This window comes from Podarcis erhardii (assembly GCF_964252035.2).
Source record: "Podarcis erhardii genome assembly, chromosome: 14".
Classification (NCBI taxonomy): Eukaryota; Metazoa; Chordata; class Lepidosauria; order Squamata; family Lacertidae; genus Podarcis; species Podarcis erhardii.
Window position 1 is genome coordinate 29,453,539 of NC_138503.1, and position 18,432 is coordinate 29,471,970.

General features: G+C 45.1%; 3 protein-coding genes across 3 annotated transcripts in view; 2 read left to right on the forward strand and 1 right to left on the reverse strand.

Annotated features, from left to right (window-relative positions):
- Nucleotides 1-7,593, forward strand: part of IQGAP1 (IQ motif containing GTPase activating protein 1) — a 46,089-nt gene extending 38,496 nt beyond the window's left edge. The window contains exons 30-38 of the mRNA XM_081840537.1: nt 447-579; nt 1,279-1,381; nt 1,724-1,862; nt 3,315-3,402; nt 3,630-3,842; nt 4,024-4,190; nt 4,557-4,679; nt 5,451-5,559; nt 7,263-7,593. Of these exons, the coding sequence (XP_081696663.1) occupies nt 447-579; nt 1,279-1,381; nt 1,724-1,862; nt 3,315-3,402; nt 3,630-3,842; nt 4,024-4,190; nt 4,557-4,679; nt 5,451-5,559; nt 7,263-7,376 (1,189 nt within the window). The 3' untranslated portion in view covers nt 7,377-7,593. The remainder of the gene's footprint in view (nt 1-446; nt 580-1,278; nt 1,382-1,723; nt 1,863-3,314; nt 3,403-3,629; nt 3,843-4,023; nt 4,191-4,556; nt 4,680-5,450; nt 5,560-7,262) is intronic.
- A 576-nt stretch (nt 7,594-8,169) lies between these two features.
- Nucleotides 8,170-13,773, reverse strand: GNPTG (N-acetylglucosamine-1-phosphate transferase subunit gamma). Its single transcript, XM_081840573.1, has 11 exons — nt 13,619-13,773; nt 13,312-13,363; nt 13,140-13,207; nt 12,903-12,957; nt 12,735-12,818; nt 12,070-12,163; nt 11,572-11,686; nt 11,076-11,158; nt 9,873-10,004; nt 9,386-9,467; nt 8,170-8,773 (listed from the first exon to the last, which is right to left on the reverse strand). The coding sequence occupies exons 1-11, from the start codon at nt 13,728-13,730 to the stop codon at nt 8,649-8,651; spliced, it is 1,002 nt and encodes a 333-aa protein (XP_081696699.1). The 5' UTR covers nt 13,731-13,773; the 3' UTR covers nt 8,170-8,648.
- Nucleotides 13,774-13,807: 34 nt separating this feature from the next.
- TSR3 (TSR3 ribosome maturation factor) lies at nt 13,808-18,336 on the forward strand. Its single transcript, XM_081840574.1, has 6 exons — nt 13,808-14,232; nt 14,824-15,017; nt 15,643-15,816; nt 17,030-17,093; nt 17,233-17,414; nt 18,075-18,336. Exons 1-5 carry the CDS (start codon nt 13,832-13,834, stop codon nt 17,396-17,398), a joined length of 999 nt encoding a protein of 332 aa, XP_081696700.1. The 5' UTR covers nt 13,808-13,831; the 3' UTR covers nt 17,399-17,414; nt 18,075-18,336.
- Nucleotides 18,337-18,432: the final 96 nt, after the last annotated feature.

The window sequence follows — 18,432 nt, forward strand, 5'->3', positions numbered from 1 at the left end:
ATTTAGGTAGCCACAACAACAGATTCCCCAAAAGTTCTGTCACCTGGGGAAGTAAGGTTCCTTTCTGAGAATTGGGCTCGCAGAAATATTCTTAGCAGGGGAGACTCACTTGAGAACAAGTTTAGTTTTATCTTTTCTTTCACCAAATAGGGTGGGTGAGTGTGCTTTGTGGTCAAACTTAAAAGCCAAGGTTGTTGTGACTCCAGTTCCCATCATCCAGTGTGTTTAATTCCAGTTTTAAAGGATGCTGCTTGGGACTGCTCACCATAGTGACTTATGTGAAGTGTTATAATTGCCCCAGATGAGAATCTCCTGGTGGAGGACAAATATGGTGCTTGTGAAGACCTATTTGGCCAAAACGGGGCAGAAAAGCATTACCAGCTGGGTTGGGGGTGGCAGGGGTGGGACTTTCCAGATTAGGTTAACTCTCTTTTGCCTTTCTGAAGGCGTTTTTTCCAGGCTGCTTGTGAAGTCCCAGAGCTGCAAGAGAAGTTCAATGTTGATGAATATTCAGACTTGGTGACCCTCACGAAGCCAGTGATCTATATTTCCATTGGAGAAATAATAAACACACACACTGTAAGATTCTTTTGCATCTAGGACCGTTATGGTGTAGACTTTATTCTCTTGGTATAAATAAAAAAGTTTTTCTGAAGAATACCAGAGACTAGACAGAAACATCACAAACATCACAAGCACAAATTATTATTATTCATCCTGTACTGTAGTGGTTCTCAACCTTCCTAATGCCACGACCCTTTAATACAGTTCCTCATGTTGTGGTGACCCCCAACCATAAAATTGTTTTTGTTGCTACTCCATAACTCTAATTTTGCTACTGTTATGAATTGTAATGTAAATATCTGATATGCAGGATGTATTTTCATTGTTACAAATTGAACATAATTAAAGCATAGTGATTAATCACAAAAACAATATGTAATTATATATTGTGAAATATTTATTTCTAATTACAAATAAATGAAATTTTGTCTTGAAGCATGGTGTAGCATGGGTAACCTGGTCTTAGGCAACCCCTGTGAAAGGGTTGTTCGACCCTCAAAGGGGTCGCGACCCACAGGTTGAGAACCGCTGCTGTATTGTGTTTTAACTATTTCTTGTTGGGAACTGCCCAGAGTGTCTGGGGCAACCCAGTCAAATGGGCAGCATATAAATAATCAATTGTTATAATATCTTTATTATTATTATTATTATTATTATTATTATTATTATTATTATTATCAGCTCACTGCCTAATCTTTGTTACTCACAAACTAGCTGCTTTTGGACCATCAAGATGCCATCGCTCCTGAGCACAATGACCCTATTCATGAGCTTCTGGATGACCTGGGGGAGGTGTCCACCATTGAATCTCTGATAGGTGAGCTTTTTTTCTGATTTAGTAATGAGAAACATAGTTCAAGTGTATGGACTGAGTGCTAAAACACTAGCCACAAACAATCCAGAAGCAGGGCTAATATGTCTCTCCACCAGCCTTACTCCTGCCTGCATATTGAGGCCTCTGTAGCCAAAGCTATGCAGACACATGTCAACATTGCTGTTCCTAAGGTGATTAAATAGTGTCCTCCAGGTAAGAGACACAGCTGGCACCCAGGAACACACACATTTAAAATCACTTAAAAAATGAGTTTTCATAGGGGAAGAGACTAAATGAGTGAAGCAAACAACCACACTCTCTTCCTGTGCTCTGCTTTTCTCCAAGGAGAGGGATCTGGCAGCGTGAATGATCCAGCCAGTAAAGAGATGTTGGCCAAGACAGAAGTTTCACTCACACTGACTAACAAATTTGATGTTCCTGGGGACGAGAACGCAGAGATGGATGCCAAGACAATTCTGCTGAAGTAAGTAGGGGCCATGACAGCCCCTGAACCTTTCTCACTTTCACATCCAAGGCACTTGGGGTTGTCCCATTTCACCAAAGCATTTGCCCAGGCTTCAAGAAAAGGCTGACTGGCTGGAGGGAGCCAAAGGCTTATCAGTGAGCTTCATGGCTTAGTGGAGATTCTGAGCCTGCATCTCTCCACTCTGAATCCCCTACACAGTTCTCTAGGTAAAACACAAAAGATGGCAACATCCAGAAATAGCAGAAGTATTCAGGGAAATGAAATGACTAAAAATGTGTCTTGCTCTCAGTATGTTGGGTTCCACCATTTGATGATCATGTATCAAAGAGGAGGCAGAGGGAGGGAGAGCCCTCAAAAGGATAGCAAAGTTGTCCCAAGGTTCTGATCATCCACCACAGATTATTAGCAGCCATTTGAGGTGTACAGAAGTCCGCATCTCTTTGTACATGTTTGCTACATGTTGATACGTAGCAACTGCTGCAATATTCAGCAGCACACTGGACTTTTATTAAGGATTACTTGAAATTCCTGTGTCCACAAAACCTGTGTTCAGAAACTAGGGGTGTAGTGAGAGATAGTGTTGCCATCATGCTCAGTGTGTGAACTCCCAGGAGGAAATTGATTGACAGCTTTCTGAATAAGGAATGCAAACTTTTGATGCAACCCAGAATAATTCATACACATACTTACTAAATATCAGGGCTGCTGGGGTACATTCCTCATTCCTGATGTGTCATTTCAGACTTCTTGGTTTCTTTGCCCAGTTCTCCTTGGAAAGATCCCTTTCTCAAGGGAGTCTTTATCCAGGCAGACTGCTGGAGAGCTTAGAATCTTATGAACAGACTTCTGAGGCGAACAGACTTCTGAGGTGAAGACAGCAGGCAGGACTTGCAGCTAGTGGCAGGGCTAACCCACTTGTAATTCTCCTTAATGCTGAGGAACCCTAGATTAGGCAACTTGCTTCCCTTAGCCAATCATAAGGAACCAGTGGGACTACTGGAGAAGGCACTCCAAGTCACCTGGTCCCAAGGTGTTTCAGAGGTTTTGGACATCATAACCAGAACCTTAAACCCAGCCCAGGGGCTAATTGGCAGCCAGTGCAACTCCTTCAGGAGACATGAAATAAGCATTCCATGTGGCACCCCAGTGAGTAGTGTGGGCCTCCTTTTGCTGTTGTGCTGTAGCTACAACCCCTGCACAAGCCTTGCATAGAGTGCATTACAGTAACCCAGCCTTCAGGTTCACAGTTCATAAATCACAGTGGCAAGGCTATGTGTAAGAACATCTGCAGCTTTCTGTGCTACTGAGATGTGAGTTGTCAAGGGTGGGTGTTTCTGTGATTTCCTTCCTCTTTTGAGTATCTCCCTGATGGTGCATATTTGGCAGAAGAGACAACAGGCACTTGCTCAGTGATGGCACGTTGATTCTTCCTTTCCTTTTGCTTTTCAGCACAAAGCGCTTAATTGTGGATGTGATCCGCTTCCAGCCAGGAGAGACACTGACTGAGATCCTGGAAACTCCAGCCAGTGCTGAACAGGTAATGGGGAGGAGATGTAGTCATGTTGGAGCAGACGCCAAAGTCTTCCTGTCTCCAAGAGTGTGTCGCAGGCCAGGGGGAACGGCAGTCTGTGACTGACTGTCCAAAGAAGAGAAGGGCTCAAGCAAGTGGCCTCTGGTTGTGTATGTTGGGGTGGCGGGGCAGGAATGTGTGTACCAGGACAGCCCAGTTGCAACAGCCTTTCTGACACCCCAATCCCCACCCAGGAAGCCGAACACCAGAGAGCCATGCAGAGGCGAGCCATTCGGGATGCCAAAACTCCTGACAAGATGAAGAAATCCAAAGCGGTCAAGGAGGACAGCAACCTGAGCCTTCAAGAAAAGAAGGAAAAGATAAAATCGGCCCTGAAGAAGCTGACTGAACTGGGGACAGTGAACCCCAAGAACAGATACCAGGATCTGATCAATGATGTGGCCAAGGTAGGCGGCACCCAGGGAAGCTGAGCTAACAGCCAGTGGGCTTGTGCTGGCAGGTGCATATAAAGGCAACTGAGGATGGGGGTGGCTACTCAATGCACATGTGCACACACACTTGGAATGTCTTGGGTGGGGATGAGTTAGAAGGTAAGCCTGTTTCCCCCCTCTCCCCTCCAAACTCTAGGACATTCGAAATCAGCGGCGCTATCGCCAAAGGAGAAAAGCAGAGCTGGTGAAGTTGCAGCAGACCCACAACGCCCTCACCTCCAAGGCGACTTTTTACGAGGAGCAGGTGGATTACTACAAGAGCTATATCAAAACGTGCCTGGACAACTTGGCCAGCAAGGGCAAGTGAGTGGCAGCCCCCGGAGGCGTGGGGTTGTGTGGGTGTACCCTGGGTCCTTGGGAAACCTCCTGACATGAAAACAAAAAATGGAGAGGGGGAATTGCCAGGTGATGAGAGAAGAAAAATGGTCACTTGACAAAGAGCATAAGAGCAAGGGGGGTTAGCTCTCAAAGAGCTGCTTGCAGGAAGAGCAGGAGTCAGGGGGAGTTATTTCCACCCCCAGGTGTATTGGTGGCCCTTGGGGAGGGAGAGGCAAAAACTCAGTGCCTTGGGTCAAGTCTTTGTCAGCCTCAATGCTTGTCAAGTCAGAACTCAAATCCTACAAATGGGAGAATGCCTCTCAGTGAGGTGCCCGTCCCTCTTTTCCTCAGGGTTTCCAAAAAACCACGGGAGATGAAGGGAAAGAAGAGCAAAAAGATCTCCCTGAAATACACGGCAGCCCGGCTCCATGAAAAGGGAGTCCTGTTGGAAATTGAAGATCTGCAAGCCAGCCAGTGAGTATGTCATTTATCACAGCAGCATGCACAGAGGCAAGTCTCACCCAGTCAGCAGCATTCTGGGATAAAATTGGGAATGAACATTTTCATGGATTAGGGTGTTTGTATGTAAATATTTGCTAGGAGTGTGCATCCAAGTAGGGCTCCTAGGAAGGACTTTCGGCATGTCAGAGGCAAAGTGGGAGCTGTAGAAGACCTCTGAAGCACTTCATGGTGCTTCTGTGGCCTAGACATCAAAAACAGTGCTTGCTTGCAAGTGTCTTATAAAACTGAAAGTAATCTCTAAGCTCACCCAGACATGGCAATACCAGAATGGAATGATGGCGTAAGGGAGAGGAAGGAAATAGTCCAGGGGTCTGCAACCTTTAAGACAAAAAGAGCCACTTGGACCGGAGAAAAAAAACCTGGGAGCCGCAAAACCATTGTGACATTTAAAACAGTGGGGAGTGTCGGGGCACACAATGCGCCTCCTCCTCCCCTTGCTAGTATCCGCCCCGGAGCCGCGGCAAAGGTGTAAAAGACCCACATGCGGCTCCGGAGCCGCGGGTTGCTGACCCCTGAAATAGTCCGTTGTGACTGTCAGGTCAAGTAAGGGAATCATTTTACCTAGAAATACAATTGCTTTCAGTTCTTACAATCTGAAATCCACACTGAAGCTCTCTAGTGCAAGTACTTAATTCCTATCCAATAATCCTTTATTCTTCACTTCAACTCCTAATGGCACATTAAAACAATAAGCATATTTTTTTTTGTCCCCAAACTGTATAGATTCAAAAATGTGATATTTGAAATTAGCCCAACGGAAGAAGTCGGAGACTTTGAGGTAAAAGCAAAGTTCATGGGTGTACAGATGGAGACGTTCATTCTACATTATCAGGTATGGATCTTGATGTTATCTGTAGAGTCCACCCTTATACTGAGTTTGTATCAGGGGATTTCGTTCAGGATCTCCAAACTGTGATGGGGAAGGAGAGGACAATATTAGATATTGAACAAAAAATCATTATGACCTATTCTCCTGGACTGCATTCCAGGTTTATCTAAATTAGATTAAGGAGCACACTTCTTCAAAAGGAGCAGAAAGTGAAAGCTGGGGAACTAATTGAAAAAATGTTGGCCCATCTTCTCCAGAATGAGTCATGCAGGGAATGGCTCTGCTTGTGTGTTTAGACTCTGGGGGGAGGGATCCGGTGGGCCCTAGGTGACGCTTGAGTTGGATTGTATAATAATAATAATAATAATAATAATAATAATAATAATAATAATAATAATATCCAGCTGCAGACCTTAATGAAAAGTGTATTTAAATGTGCTAGCAGTTTTACATAAATAGATGGATTTTAAAAATGATTCTCCACTCCTCTCCCCCCCCCCCGGGTGGTGGTGGTGGGGAGGTTTATTGCCTGTTTGCACCAGATGATGCAGCAAAATGCCTTTTCACACCCACACCCACACCCCCCGATGCAGGTGGACATTGCAAAACAGTTTGGTAAGAGGCTTCTGTTTGATCAGGAGACGGTGTCTTCCAGACTTGTTCCTGGAGGGCACAGAGGCCTCCTTGCCACCCTCCATGCCTGCCATGCCCAATGCCAGAGCGGTAGCGTTTATTTGTTTTTTTAAAAAATAGTTCATTCCTCCTCTTTTCCCTCTTGGCCTAATTAGTGAGCAAGGAGATCTCCAGCACTGATTCTAAGGAATAGTCCTATTATCAATTGTTGATCCTAGATTGGAGTAAGAGTTTAGTTATTATATTCATCTTTTTTGCCTAATTTGGTTCTTAGAACTTTTTTAATGTGCTGAAATAATCTTAGGGAAGCATATTGGGGGGGGGAGCAAAGTGGACAGTGCAAATGCATATAACTTGCATAGCAAAAATAACTCCTAAAGCTTAATCTATTCACTGCCAACTTATTCTCCATTTAGCCTGCTGTCAGAAAGTATGCAAGCATCAAGCAGTTGGGGTATAATTGCTGGGGCATAACATGGCTTGCTGTTCCCTTTCCATCTGCTGCCAAACACAACATTCACAGTCCTTCATGTGTGCTCCATCCTCATTTCTTGGAAATGAGTTGAAGAGTTGGTGCAGAGGCATTTCCGGAATAATTTATTTCAGTAAAATGGCATGTGCACATTCTTACATGGGAAAATCACATTCTCCCCCCCCCCTTATTTGGCAGCATTAAAGAAAAATGTGCACTTAAATTACTGAAAACAAAATTAGAATGTCCAACAGGGATGGCATCCATGCTTTCACCAGTGAGGAAATCAGTTTTGGAGAAATATCAATGCATGGAATAAGGTTCCTTCCCACCCTATGCAAAACAGAGAACCCTTCACTATAGCAGCTTGATATCTTCCCTTTCTGCTAAGCATCACAAAAAGATGATGGCATGTGCTACTTGAGAAATGACTGCTAGGTATGATTTTTCCCATCTCCGAGGTCCAAACTGGGCAAGATGTATGAACGCTATAGGCCAAGCCTCTGTACACTGACCAGGTGTGTCCTAGGAGCCACAGCTAAGAATTTATTCTCTCTCTTTCTCTCCCCTCCCCTCCCCTCCCCTCCTCTGGCTCCCACAGGATCTGTTGCAGCTCCAGTATGAAGGTGTGGCTGTCATGAAGTTGTTTGACCGAGCAAAAGTGAATGTCAATCTCCTCATTTTTCTCCTAAACAAGAAGTTCTATGGGAAGTAACTCTTGTTACTTGGAAGTCTGTGGAAAAGGAGCTATGAGTTTCTTTCTGTGAGCTGCTTCACCCACCAGTGGCTCCCAAAATGAGCAGCTCTCTTCCCACATTGCCAACCTTGGCTGGCTCCAGATCTTTGCACCCATCCTGACGTATGGCTGCACCGCCTCCTGCGTATTGTTTCCCATGTACTCAACACCCAGAATTAAACCATTATTAGCCTGAGTGGTTTGTTTGTTGTCTTTGGGGGTGTTTAGTCCAAGTCTTGGACTTTTCCCTCCTCTTCTACTCCCCCCCCAATCTATTGTAGTGTAGTTTGATATTCCTGTAGCATTATGGTGGCTACTAAGGTGACCAAACCACCAAAACAGCAGCTGGAGGCACTTCTGTTCTGGCCATGGGCCATCTCATGTGATCAAGTAGGTGGTTCTTGGTAGGAAGGCAAGATGGGCAATTTTGAGCCTCGTCAAGGTGAATAAACAGATCTGGCCTATGGAGCAGCAGTCTCCGTGCCCAGTGTCCCGCTGAAATGAATAAAAGCGGCGGCAGAAATCAAGTACGTTAAGTTTCTTGCCTTAGCAGCCTAGTAGAAACCATCAGAAATATATCATAAAGCAGTGGAGGGGCCTGCTGAATTAATAGGAGTAAAATTAAGCACAGGGGGCTAGTTCTGCTTGAAGTTTTCTTCATAGTGTATGCCTGCAACACTGACTGGTCATTTGTAATGTTCCTCTGGGATAAATCCTGTATTGGGTCCCTCCGCCTATACTGTGGTCGCTGTGCACTTTTGTTAAAATAAAATTCTAAGGACTGGAATTTATTGGATGGATCCTCTTCTGGCCCAAGACACCACACAGTACATAAGACTGCTGCCCTCACTTGCAGCATTCTCTGTTACGAAGCAATAAGACACAAAGCTCAAAAAGGCTGCCACAACTTCAACTTGCCTTCACTCCAAAAGAGAGTCCTGAGTTGGCAGCAGAGGCTCCTACCAGATACCGGCCTGCTGAAAAGACTGTCCTATATTTAACAGTTTCTGCTCTTCCCTGTGGGGTACAGAAGAGGGATAGGAAACCTGTGACTTTCCATATGCTTCTTGTTCAATCCCAGCTCCCTTCAGGTCCAGTTAGCATGGCCTATGCTGAAAGATGGAAGCTATACTCCAGCCTCATCTGATGGGTCACAGGTTCCATAACCCAAGTACAACCACACAATGTGGATTAAATTCTAATTGCTTGAAAACCCCAAATGCTGAGCAAGTTGTCCAGGGGGATTTTTCCTTAGAGAGAGTCATTCCATGTTCCCGTGTCTCCACGCAGGTGCCAATCAGCCTTTGAAACAACAGTAAGAGCTGGCTTTTCTGTCACAACTGCCTGAGTGGCACGGTTATCATCTCTGTTTCCATCTAGAATACAAGAAGATAACTACTTTATACCAAGCTCAGACCATTGATCCCATAAGCCAGCTACAGCTTTCCCACCCAATCAAGAACCAAGGATGGGGATGAATTCAGAAGGGTGCTCTGTCATTTCCCCTACCCTGAACCTGGCTTTTCCCCACCTCAAGCCCTTTCAACACTTCACCCACCTTGAAGCCTAAGTTATAAACTATACATGTTAGGTTGTTGAAGGAGTAAAAACAAGTTAAAGTTAAAGACTGCCTCTATTTCATTCTCCCCTCCCCTCCACTGCCAATGTTTGGGCCTGCCAAGTTCAACAAGACTTATTCCCAAAATAAGAGTTAACTAAGATTGCCAATTCAGTGGTACCTCGGGTTAAGAACTTAATTCATTCTGGAGGTCCGTTCTTAACCTGAAACTGTTCTTAACCTGAGGTACCACTTTAGCTAATGGGGCCTGCCGCTGCCGCTGTGCAATTTTTGTTCTCATCCTGAAGCAAAGTTCTAACCCGAGGTACTATTTCTGGGTTAGCGGAGTCTGTAACCTGAAGTGTCTGTAACATGAGGTACCACTGTATCAGTGTTGTGTGGGAGGAGGAAATAATTTTGCTCAACTTACTCAGGCTTGTTTCATACGAAATTCCATGTTGAGTAAGTAAATCTGTAAGCCTCTTCAGATCTTTAGAAAGTTCTTTGTACTCCTAGAAAATAAGAGGGCAATGGTTATCCACAAATACAAGTAACAATTTAACATAAAAGTTCAAAAATTACAAAATGCCCAAATAGAGAAGCCATGAAAACAAAAGCAAAGCAGATGCCTTTTACATCATCAAGATAATGATTATGTCTGGGAGAGCCACTCTAATAGCAGGCTTGAAATCCAGTTGGGGCCTTGCCACTCTTTACCCGCATCCATAGCACTTTTAAGCACTGGGCAACGTTCACTGGGCTATTCATTCCAGCAACTTCTAACACACCTCCCACTCAGTCTATGCCTATTTTTTTTAATAGACCAAGTCACTGAAACAGCACAGGAAGAAGGATGCAGAATGATAAACAACGGCCGCAGTGCACCAGCCTAGCATCTCAGGCACCAATTTCTGTACCTTATTGCACTTTTCCAGTGAATCAAATTCCAGGTGTTGAGGCTTTGTTTTCTTTCCCTCACTCACTTTCTCTCCAGTTAATTTAAAAAAGCCTGCTTCTTCAAATATCTCTTTCAACCATTTCTTGTATCCCTAGAAAACAAAATATCAAATAAAGCCTTATTTTTACCCTCCCGATTGCTATTTGCTTTTCTACCTGTTTTCCAGGAGCCTGGCCTCAGAACTGGGAGCCAGCATGTCAGCACTGGGCAGCTGGATTTTAATGACTCTTGGGTAAAATACATTTATGAAAATCAAGTATTCCATTTGAAATCCACATATTTCCTGAACACATGCACACTCAAGTAGTTACTCTAATAACTAAATTTTGGTTTACAATTAAGTAGCAACTTTGCACAACTTGAATATAGCAAAACATCTGGAACATGCTACCCATCAGACTTTTAGGTTACTTTTCTTTTTTGCTTTTATACTGCCTTCCAGAGGTTGAAACTATGATTTTCTTGTATTCCTCCCCCTTTTGTAGATTTTTACTGGCATGCTAATATTTTTAAATTGTTTCTGTAGTTACTGTTTATTTCCGTTATTAAAAAGCCTTGGAATACTATATGAAAAAGCGTTTATAAAAAACCAAATCTGTTTCCCAAGATAAGACAAAACAAACCACCCTGAAAAAGCATTTTCCCTCAAAAAGCTTCAATAGTGCCAGGTATATTAAATGTCTATCTGCCAGTCCAGGACTTTTTCCAGTCCATTATTAGAATCATCCTCCAATACACTTGATAGATTACCAATATTCACTTTTAAGAGGTTAGAAGTACAGGCTAAAGGATCAGCTATATATTAATTTAAATTATTTAAAACCAAGTTGTTTTTAAAGAGAGAATCTATAAAACAAATCAATTTTGAGGGGAAACTATGTCATTGCTTTATTCCACCCCACCCACTGTGCTATATACAAACTGCAAGGTTAAATACGGAAGCGGTACCTTAAAGCCTTTCCTCAGAGCAGCCTTCACACCCTAATTGGGGAACAGCGAGGGCAAGACTTTGGATGCAGCAGCACTGAATGAAGGCCTAAGTTGAGCTGAGCTGGGCCTGGAGTGTGCCTGGAAGGGAGGCTCCCTGTGATAGCTGCGTGTGCCTCTCAGGGTTCCACAGAAGCAAGGTAGGACAGAGATGTAACAAGGAAAAGAAGCAAACCTGTTTTGTGATTAGCTCAGAATAAAGCAACTGTTCCACTTCATCCCACTTTCTCCGGAGGATTTCAGGCAAAGCTGGATAGACTGTAAAGAGAAAAGAAAAATCAGTGCACCACCCTTTGGAAGGTTTCAGTCCACCATCTTGATTCAAAATGGCATACAACAGTATCTAAACATAGACAGAAACCTCCCCTTTCTTTAAGGAATCATACAAAATTTCATTACAGTATTTTAAGAGGTGCCCAAATATATAGTAGATGAAAATGAAAATGACCATCATCAACACTGTAGCAGCAAAATTGAAAATCTGGCCAGAGAAAGCACATCTCAGAAATCAAAGGAAGCATCATGAGGCTCCATCACTCTTTGCTTATCTCTGCATCACAAAAGTGGAACCTTGGTGATGGGGACTCTGGTGAAAGAGCCCTTTGCAGTAGAAGCTGGCATCGCTGCAGTGTCTCCTGGCACTCACCCAGAAATGGAGGTATTTAACCTACCTAAGAGAGAATGTGGGTGGCAAACTAGTGGAGTTTCAAATGTAAGAGAATAAACACAAGTGCTCGGTTCAGACACGTGAGCTAGTTTGTTGTTCTTTCCACAGACAAGAAGAACCTGAAAAGCAGAGAAGTGAGAGACAAGTGAAAAAAAGCCATTGCTGGCTTCATATTAAGTCAAATCCCATTTTACTCTGCTGGAGTAGTCAGTGAGCATCAAGCACTGAGATTTAACAGCAGCAAGTAGTCCTGTTTCTTCCCAAACACAAAATCAGATTGTTAGGAGAAACTTACAGTATTACCTGAGTGTTTTGTAAAGAAAAATGTCTCATATACCATTCCTTGGCTGTGAAATAGCCCAATGCACAAATTCTTCTGCGGTGCAAAGCCTGTCTGCCCCTCTCCCCATTTTACAAGTGTTGTGATGAAAGCAAGGAACACTTTGAAAGTTTGTAGATGGCCAAAATGTATTTTTGTTCTTTAGTACATCTAACTGCTTACCTTTGTTTGTCGGTTCCTGGTTTCACATGAATCTCCATCTCTCATCCACATACCAACAAATGTATTGTTTTCAATTTCCCATTCATGCCAGATTCTAGAAGGAAAATAAACAGGTTAAAAAAAAATCTGTTTTTTTAAAAAAACCTCAAAGGGAAAAGTGGAATTTGATGCCATCAATCATGGTATCAGTAGTTAATGGCCTTTTCTATAAAGTGGTGCTGACTGTCTACTGTGACTTGCAGCCTGCAGGGTTCTGTTTTGTCCGTCAGGCTATGAAGCATCTGTTCCCCAGAAACAAAAGTGTTAATCTAACACGGCAGTTAAGCAGCTAGGCGACTGCAGGATAAGTAATACCCAGTCACTTAATTTATTTCATGAAAGCACCAGCTTAAGACTAATACAGGCACAGTAAGGGCACTGTGTGCTAGGACTTTAGCCTTGTAATAACTTATCCTGCAGTTCTGAAGGTTTGAATCCTTGGGGTAGCAAAACTGTAGAAACCTAGTTTTCAGCTTTATACTAGCACGGGCCACAAATGTGAGTGAATTTGAAGGTGCTTCTTTTAACTCTCCTATTAAACCAGACAGTTTTTTGGTCCTAGAATACTAGCTTTTAAATAGTTAATAACAAACAAAATATTGGAACAAATGTCAGAATCTGCTTACCCGAGAATTCCACTGTAGGCATTCCACCGGAAAGTCTGCTCATGCTGGGTGACATTATGGAAGGGGCAGAACTCATACTTGTACCTAAATATTGAAAGCATTTTGAATGTTTGTCTTTTATTACAATGTACAGAGTTTCACTATTTGACACCCTAACGAGATACTCACATGGATTCAACATAACTGAAGCACTTGCCCGCCAGCCTAAAAAGATGTGCCGGTCCTAGGAAAGAAACAAGGAGGCTCGCTCATAAAGGCCGCCGATAGGCATCAGGGAGAGGAAGGTGGCAGATCCTCTTCAAAGGGCTCACCTGTCTCCCTCTGGAGCTCTGGCCGTGGAGCCCTGTGGAGCCCTGCGGCTCTTGCCTGCCTTGGCACCTGCCCTGCCCCAGCCCAGCCACTTACCTGCCACAGGCGAAGGGGACGCTTTGGGCTGGAGGCGGTTTGACGGAGGCAGGAAGGGGTTGTTGAGCCTGGTGGGGAAGGAAGCAAGGAGAGGAAGAGAAGCCCTCAGGGGCGCTCATGGTGGGGGGCGCCCACTTGGGGGACAGGGCGGGGAAAGGCCTCAAGCGCTCACCCGAAGCTGTTGGGCTCCTCCACGACTTTCATCTTCCCGCCAGCGGCCAGTTCTGGAAGAGAGAGGGGAGCATAGCTGTCAACCTTCCCTTTTTTGCGGGAATTTCCCTTATTCCAGCGCCGTTTCCCGTTGCTATCCCGGGTTGTCAGATATCCCGCAAGCTGTCCCCGGGACAGGTGAGACTGATCCCTTATTTTCGAGGCTGCTCATCCCTTATTTTCAAATCTGAAAGTTGACAGCTGTGGAGGGGAGCGTGAGTAGGGGCGGTGAGAGGGGTTGGGGGCTGGGGGGGGGGCCGCCTGCCTACCTCCCATCAGAGGGAGGAGCAGCAGCAGCAGCAGCAACGCCGTCGCGCCCATCCCGACCCTCGTCCCTTCCTCCTCCAGCTTCCTCCTTGCACCGCCGGCAGAGGCCGCCATCTTCGGTCTCCGGCGAGACCCGGAAGCGCCTGCAGGGGTTGCTCTTCCGGGGCGTCAGGGAGCCGCTCTATCCGCCTCTTTTCCCCTTGGTGCACGAGGAGATGGGGCGGAAGCGGCAGCAGCAGCAACGGCGGCGGCAGCGGCAGCCCCGGCAGGGACCCCCTCACGAGGCCTTCGCGGAGGCGGAGGATGAGGAAGGCCCCGGCGGCGACTCCGGCCCCATCTCGGGCGGGGACCCGCTCCGCGGCCACTCTTCCTCCTCCCCCGGGAAGGACGCGGCGGCGGCGGCGGGGTCGGCCGAGCCGGAGCCGGGAGGCGGCGAAGTCCGGGCCTCGCCTTCTCCCCCGCTGGCCATGTGGGACTTGGGCCACTGCGACCCGCGGCGCTGCACGGGGCGGCGGCTGGCAAGGAAGGGGCTGGTGCGGACGCTGCGCCTGGGCCAGCGCTTCGGAGGCGTCATCCTCAGCCCTGCCGCCTCCCGCTTCGTCTCCCCCGCAGACAGGTGAGCGGGGCCGGCGGAGCTAGGAAGGTGTTAGAAGAAAAAACTGCTCCCTTTTCCCTGATGAGGTATCCAAGAGCCCGTATAGAATCCTTATGTAGGTTCTCTATCTATCGGTAGAAAATAACAGAGGCCAAGCAGAGAATATGGAGAAGCAAAGGAGCTAGTAAGCCGGATCTTTATTAAACTGAATGAGTGCTGTTGTGTTCATGCCCTGCCTGCAGGCTTCCCTGAGGCATCTGTAAGAACAGGCTGGTCCAGCTACAGGGCTGCTTTCTTCTTAGTGCTCATGTGTAGCCTGTAAGACTGATACTTCAGGGTTGAGGTGCATTCCCAGCCAGTGTTCTTTTTGGGCTTTGTTCAAGTGGATGCTTCCACTAGCTAGTGAGCTGATGAAACTTCACACCTTAGGATCGATGTAATGTTATTCAGATTTGTTCAGATTTGGCCACATCCAGTGTCTTCGCATGAGAAGTCTGGCTTGGCGGTTTTGAGCAACTCACATCTGCTATCCTAACTGGATCCCAAAGCAGCTCCAGTGGAGTGAGAAACCAGCAACATCCTGGTTTGAAATTGCTGTTGCTGTGTTTTTAGACAGATTGTGGCTCAGAATGGAATTGCGGTGATTGACTGCTCGTGGGCAAAGCTGGATGAGACGCCGTTTGCCAAGATGAAGGGAAGCCATCTCCGCCTGCTGCCCTTTCTGGTGGCTGCAAATCCAGTGAACTACGGCCGGCCATGCAAACTCTCCTGTGTGGAAGCATTTGCAGCTACTTTCTACATTGTGGGTGAGGCTGGAAAAAAAGCTTGTAGGTCTAATTCTTTGCTGTAAAGTGGACAGTATGAATACATGCCTGTCTGTGTGCAGCCACGCCTTAGTGTCAAACATATTTCCTTGATGACTGGTACAAGTTTGAAAATGTTCTGGGGGTCTGTGGCATCTGCTGAGGAATCTGGAGTCTGTTCTCTCCACATTCCCTCCCTTCTTTTGAGCACAGCTATAGGCTTACAGCAAGGTGTATGTGAATGTACACATTGCTCAATTACTTTTTAAGAGGGACTTCTGTCTTTATTTTGAGCTACCTGCCTCTGTCCCAACTAACTGATTAATTGGAGAATGTGGCAAGATTTCTGAGTGATGTTATAAAATTGTCACCATAGGTCTTAACGTACCTCACAATGTCTGGACAGTTTTATCCTAAAGTACCTCTTAATATGTTTCATTAACTGTGTTGTATTTTGATCCATGTATACGATGCACTTTTTATGCCAATGAAGTAGATAGATAGATAAAAACTTATTTATTTCAGAATGTCACGAGCAACTAGGAGGTATGGGGCTGGACAGCTTCTTCGCCTGCAAAGTACCTTGTAATTTTTTTTAAAAATGCAGACTTTCTTGTCTTTATTTTAGGATTCTCTGATCTTGCCACAATCCTCTTACAAAAATTTAAATGGGGAAAAGTGTTCCTTGATTTGAATAAAGACCTCCTGGAGAAATATGCAGCCTGTAATTGTGAACAGGAAGTACTGAAAGTTGAACAAGAGTTTCTGGCTCATGCCCAAGAAAAAGAAAAAAAAGAAATAGGTAAGAACCTACTGACTTTTACTTCTGAGGACCTTTGAGTCTTCTTAAACAATGCCTTGACATTGCCCTTGTCTCCCCCGCACCTCCATGGTCAGGAAATCAAGTGGTGCTTAGTCAGAAAGCTGCTCCATTCTTCTGGGATGAACATATGGGATCAGTCAGCCACATAACTTGGGTGCCCCCTAGGAGCGTGGGGAATGCCCAGCATAGAACTATACTACATCACCAACAAAGTGTCCCACATAATCCCATACATTCTAGAAGACAAGACAAAACAATGAGTACACCTGGAGAGAGACATAATTGAAAATACCTTCACCACAGCTTACCCATTCCTCCCCAAAAAACTAAGGAAAATCCCCACAACACTAAACAGGTTCACACAGACCATGCTTAAAGGAAGGAAGGAAGAAGCAAGTAAACTGTCCTCAAACCCATCCCCACTAATCCCCCATAGTGGGCACACCATCCACTATTGCACCACGCAGCACAAAACCTCTAGATAAAAACCTGAGAAGCCAAAGGCTTATACCGCCTAGCAGACTTCTACAAAAATAACAAACCCATATCTATGCAAGAAATACAAGACAAACTAGGGGACACCGAAATGCCCTGGGCTAACACACCACTAATTACATGCCCTTTTAAATAATCCAGTAGTAAAATGAGCAGCGACTAGGCCCTTGACAGCCTTCAAAAACCTCCTCCTAACAACAAAGGGCTACAATATACAAAATACTGCTCCAAAATCCCACAAACCCCCTCAACGTAATTAGAAAACAATGATTCAACATTTGTTGTTGGAAAAGTGAAATACAAGTATTAAATCACCTCAACTCAACATTTAGAGCTTTGTTATGGCAACACTAACACCTTGAGTTAGGCCTAGTAGCTCACTGTCAGCCAGTGATACTGGTCTTCTCTGATGCAGTAATTATTGTCAATATAAAGTCTCTGCCCATCTCCCCTGCCCTCAGAGACCACACCAGCTGGACTAACAAACCAACCCCACGCTCCCAAGTTATCTACCATCAACTGCCTGTGGCAATTACTATTGGCATTGTACTGGTAAATTATTGTATATTGATTTTACTTTTAAGTCATCTTGGAATGATTTGCATTCTGAAAGATGGGATGTAACTGCATACATATGGTTCTAGAGAAGAAAAAACTTGGAACAATAGCTTACCATCCTGCTTTTTTCTCTCCACAGACCCCTTTGATATTGACTCTGGAAAAGAGTTTTTTAATCCCAACAGGCCTGCCAGAACTTCAGGGTAAGATCTTCAGGTTTGCAATCCTAAACCCACCAGGGAACAGGTCCATTTAGTGGGGCTTACTTCTGAGTTGACATAGCAGTAGTGTCTCATTTTCCTTTTCCTTCTTGGTTTGTATTACACTGATCTCCATTCATAGAATAACTGCTGGTGATGAAAGTTCCGATGAAGAAACATCTGATGAGGATGAGGATGATGATGCTGGAAAGAGTAGCAGCTCAGAGGACCTTAATGCAACATGTGCTGCACACAGCAAGCCAGCTGTGTGGGAGAAAACTAAAAACAAACCAAGGTTCCAATCCTGAGCATTCTTACAAGGAAGTAAGTCCCATTGAACTCAGTGATGGGGTTTGCTTTTAAATAAAGCCTGTCTAGGATTGGGCTTGACTGCACTTTGCTCTGGTGAGTCCAGTGGGTTAAGAAGATATACAGGGTTGGTTGTGAACCTTCTTCTGTGGATAGCAGTCCCCACTTACTGCTAGCAAATGGGGCCTCACCGTCTCTCTTCTGCTGTAGTGGCCATACACTGCAACTGTGGCACGCTTTTAAATCACCATTTCAGCTAGTTTCTACTAGTAGAATATGTTGTGATGTTGGAAGGAAATAAACTGGGTGAGGTTCCCTGAAAGTAACGCCTCCGCCTCTCAATTCAGTGCCTCTCCTGATACCCAAGAGAGGCTTTGGCCTGGTGGCTTGGAATGCAGATGCTGAATGAGAAGCTCCAGCTGAGATGGGCAGGCACCCTGACCCTTCTTCTTATACTGCTGAGGGTGAAGAACACAAGGGACTACCTTGCTGGAGCAAGGCCAGACTCCACACACACATCCCTCCATCCTCCTCCAGTGAGCTGCCTCTTGGGGATCAGATGGTAGCAAAACAAAGGTGGCTGAAATTGTAGTGTTACAAAAGCACCCCAAGCCCATTGCAGTATTTAACCTGTGTCACTTGTGCCTTGATAAAAAAAAATTTCTCACTTTTCAGGCAAGAGGAAAGATGAAACTGCACTCTAAGTTTCCTTAGGTCACCAGTGGGGGGTGGGACAGTAGCCAATGAGATTATCACCAGGATAATGAAGCTACTGGGTCTGACACATGCATTTTCAACCCTTCAGTCTCTTATTGTCCAGCTAAAGGGATGCTTTGATTTGAAGGAAGGAAATCCTTATATGGCAATGTTGAAAAGCATATATCCCTGCCCCCAACATGTATATTCATGGGAGTGGAATAAACACTAATGTACCAAACTTTGGTTAGTTTGTCCTTTCATCCTATTAAGCCAAGCAGCCAAATGATGTGCTATTGTATGTTGGATGCTTGAATACAGCAGTATGGTCACATGG

Coding starts and splice junctions, on each gene's coding strand:
- GNPTG (XM_081840573.1), bottom strand. CDS start 13,730: ATGGCGGCCTCTGCCGGCGGTGCAAGGAGGAAGCTGGAGGAGGAAGGG. Junction 12,819..12,902: donor TTCAGTTATGTTGAATCCAT/GTGAGTATCTCG, acceptor TTCAATATTTAG/GTACAAGTATGAGTTCTGCC. Junction 9,468..9,872: donor CACTGGAAAAGTGCAATAAG/GTACAGAAATTG, acceptor CTTATTTTCTAG/GAGTACAAAGAACTTTCTAA.
- TSR3 (XM_081840574.1), top strand. CDS start 13,832: ATGGGGCGGAAGCGGCAGCAGCAGCAACGGCGGCGGCAGCGGCAGCCC. Junction 15,018..15,642: donor AGCTACTTTCTACATTGTGG/GTGAGGCTGGAA, acceptor TCTTTATTTTAG/GATTCTCTGATCTTGCCACA. Junction 15,817..17,029: donor AAAAGAAAAAAAAGAAATAG/GTAAGAACCTAC, acceptor TTCTCTCCACAG/ACCCCTTTGATATTGACTCT.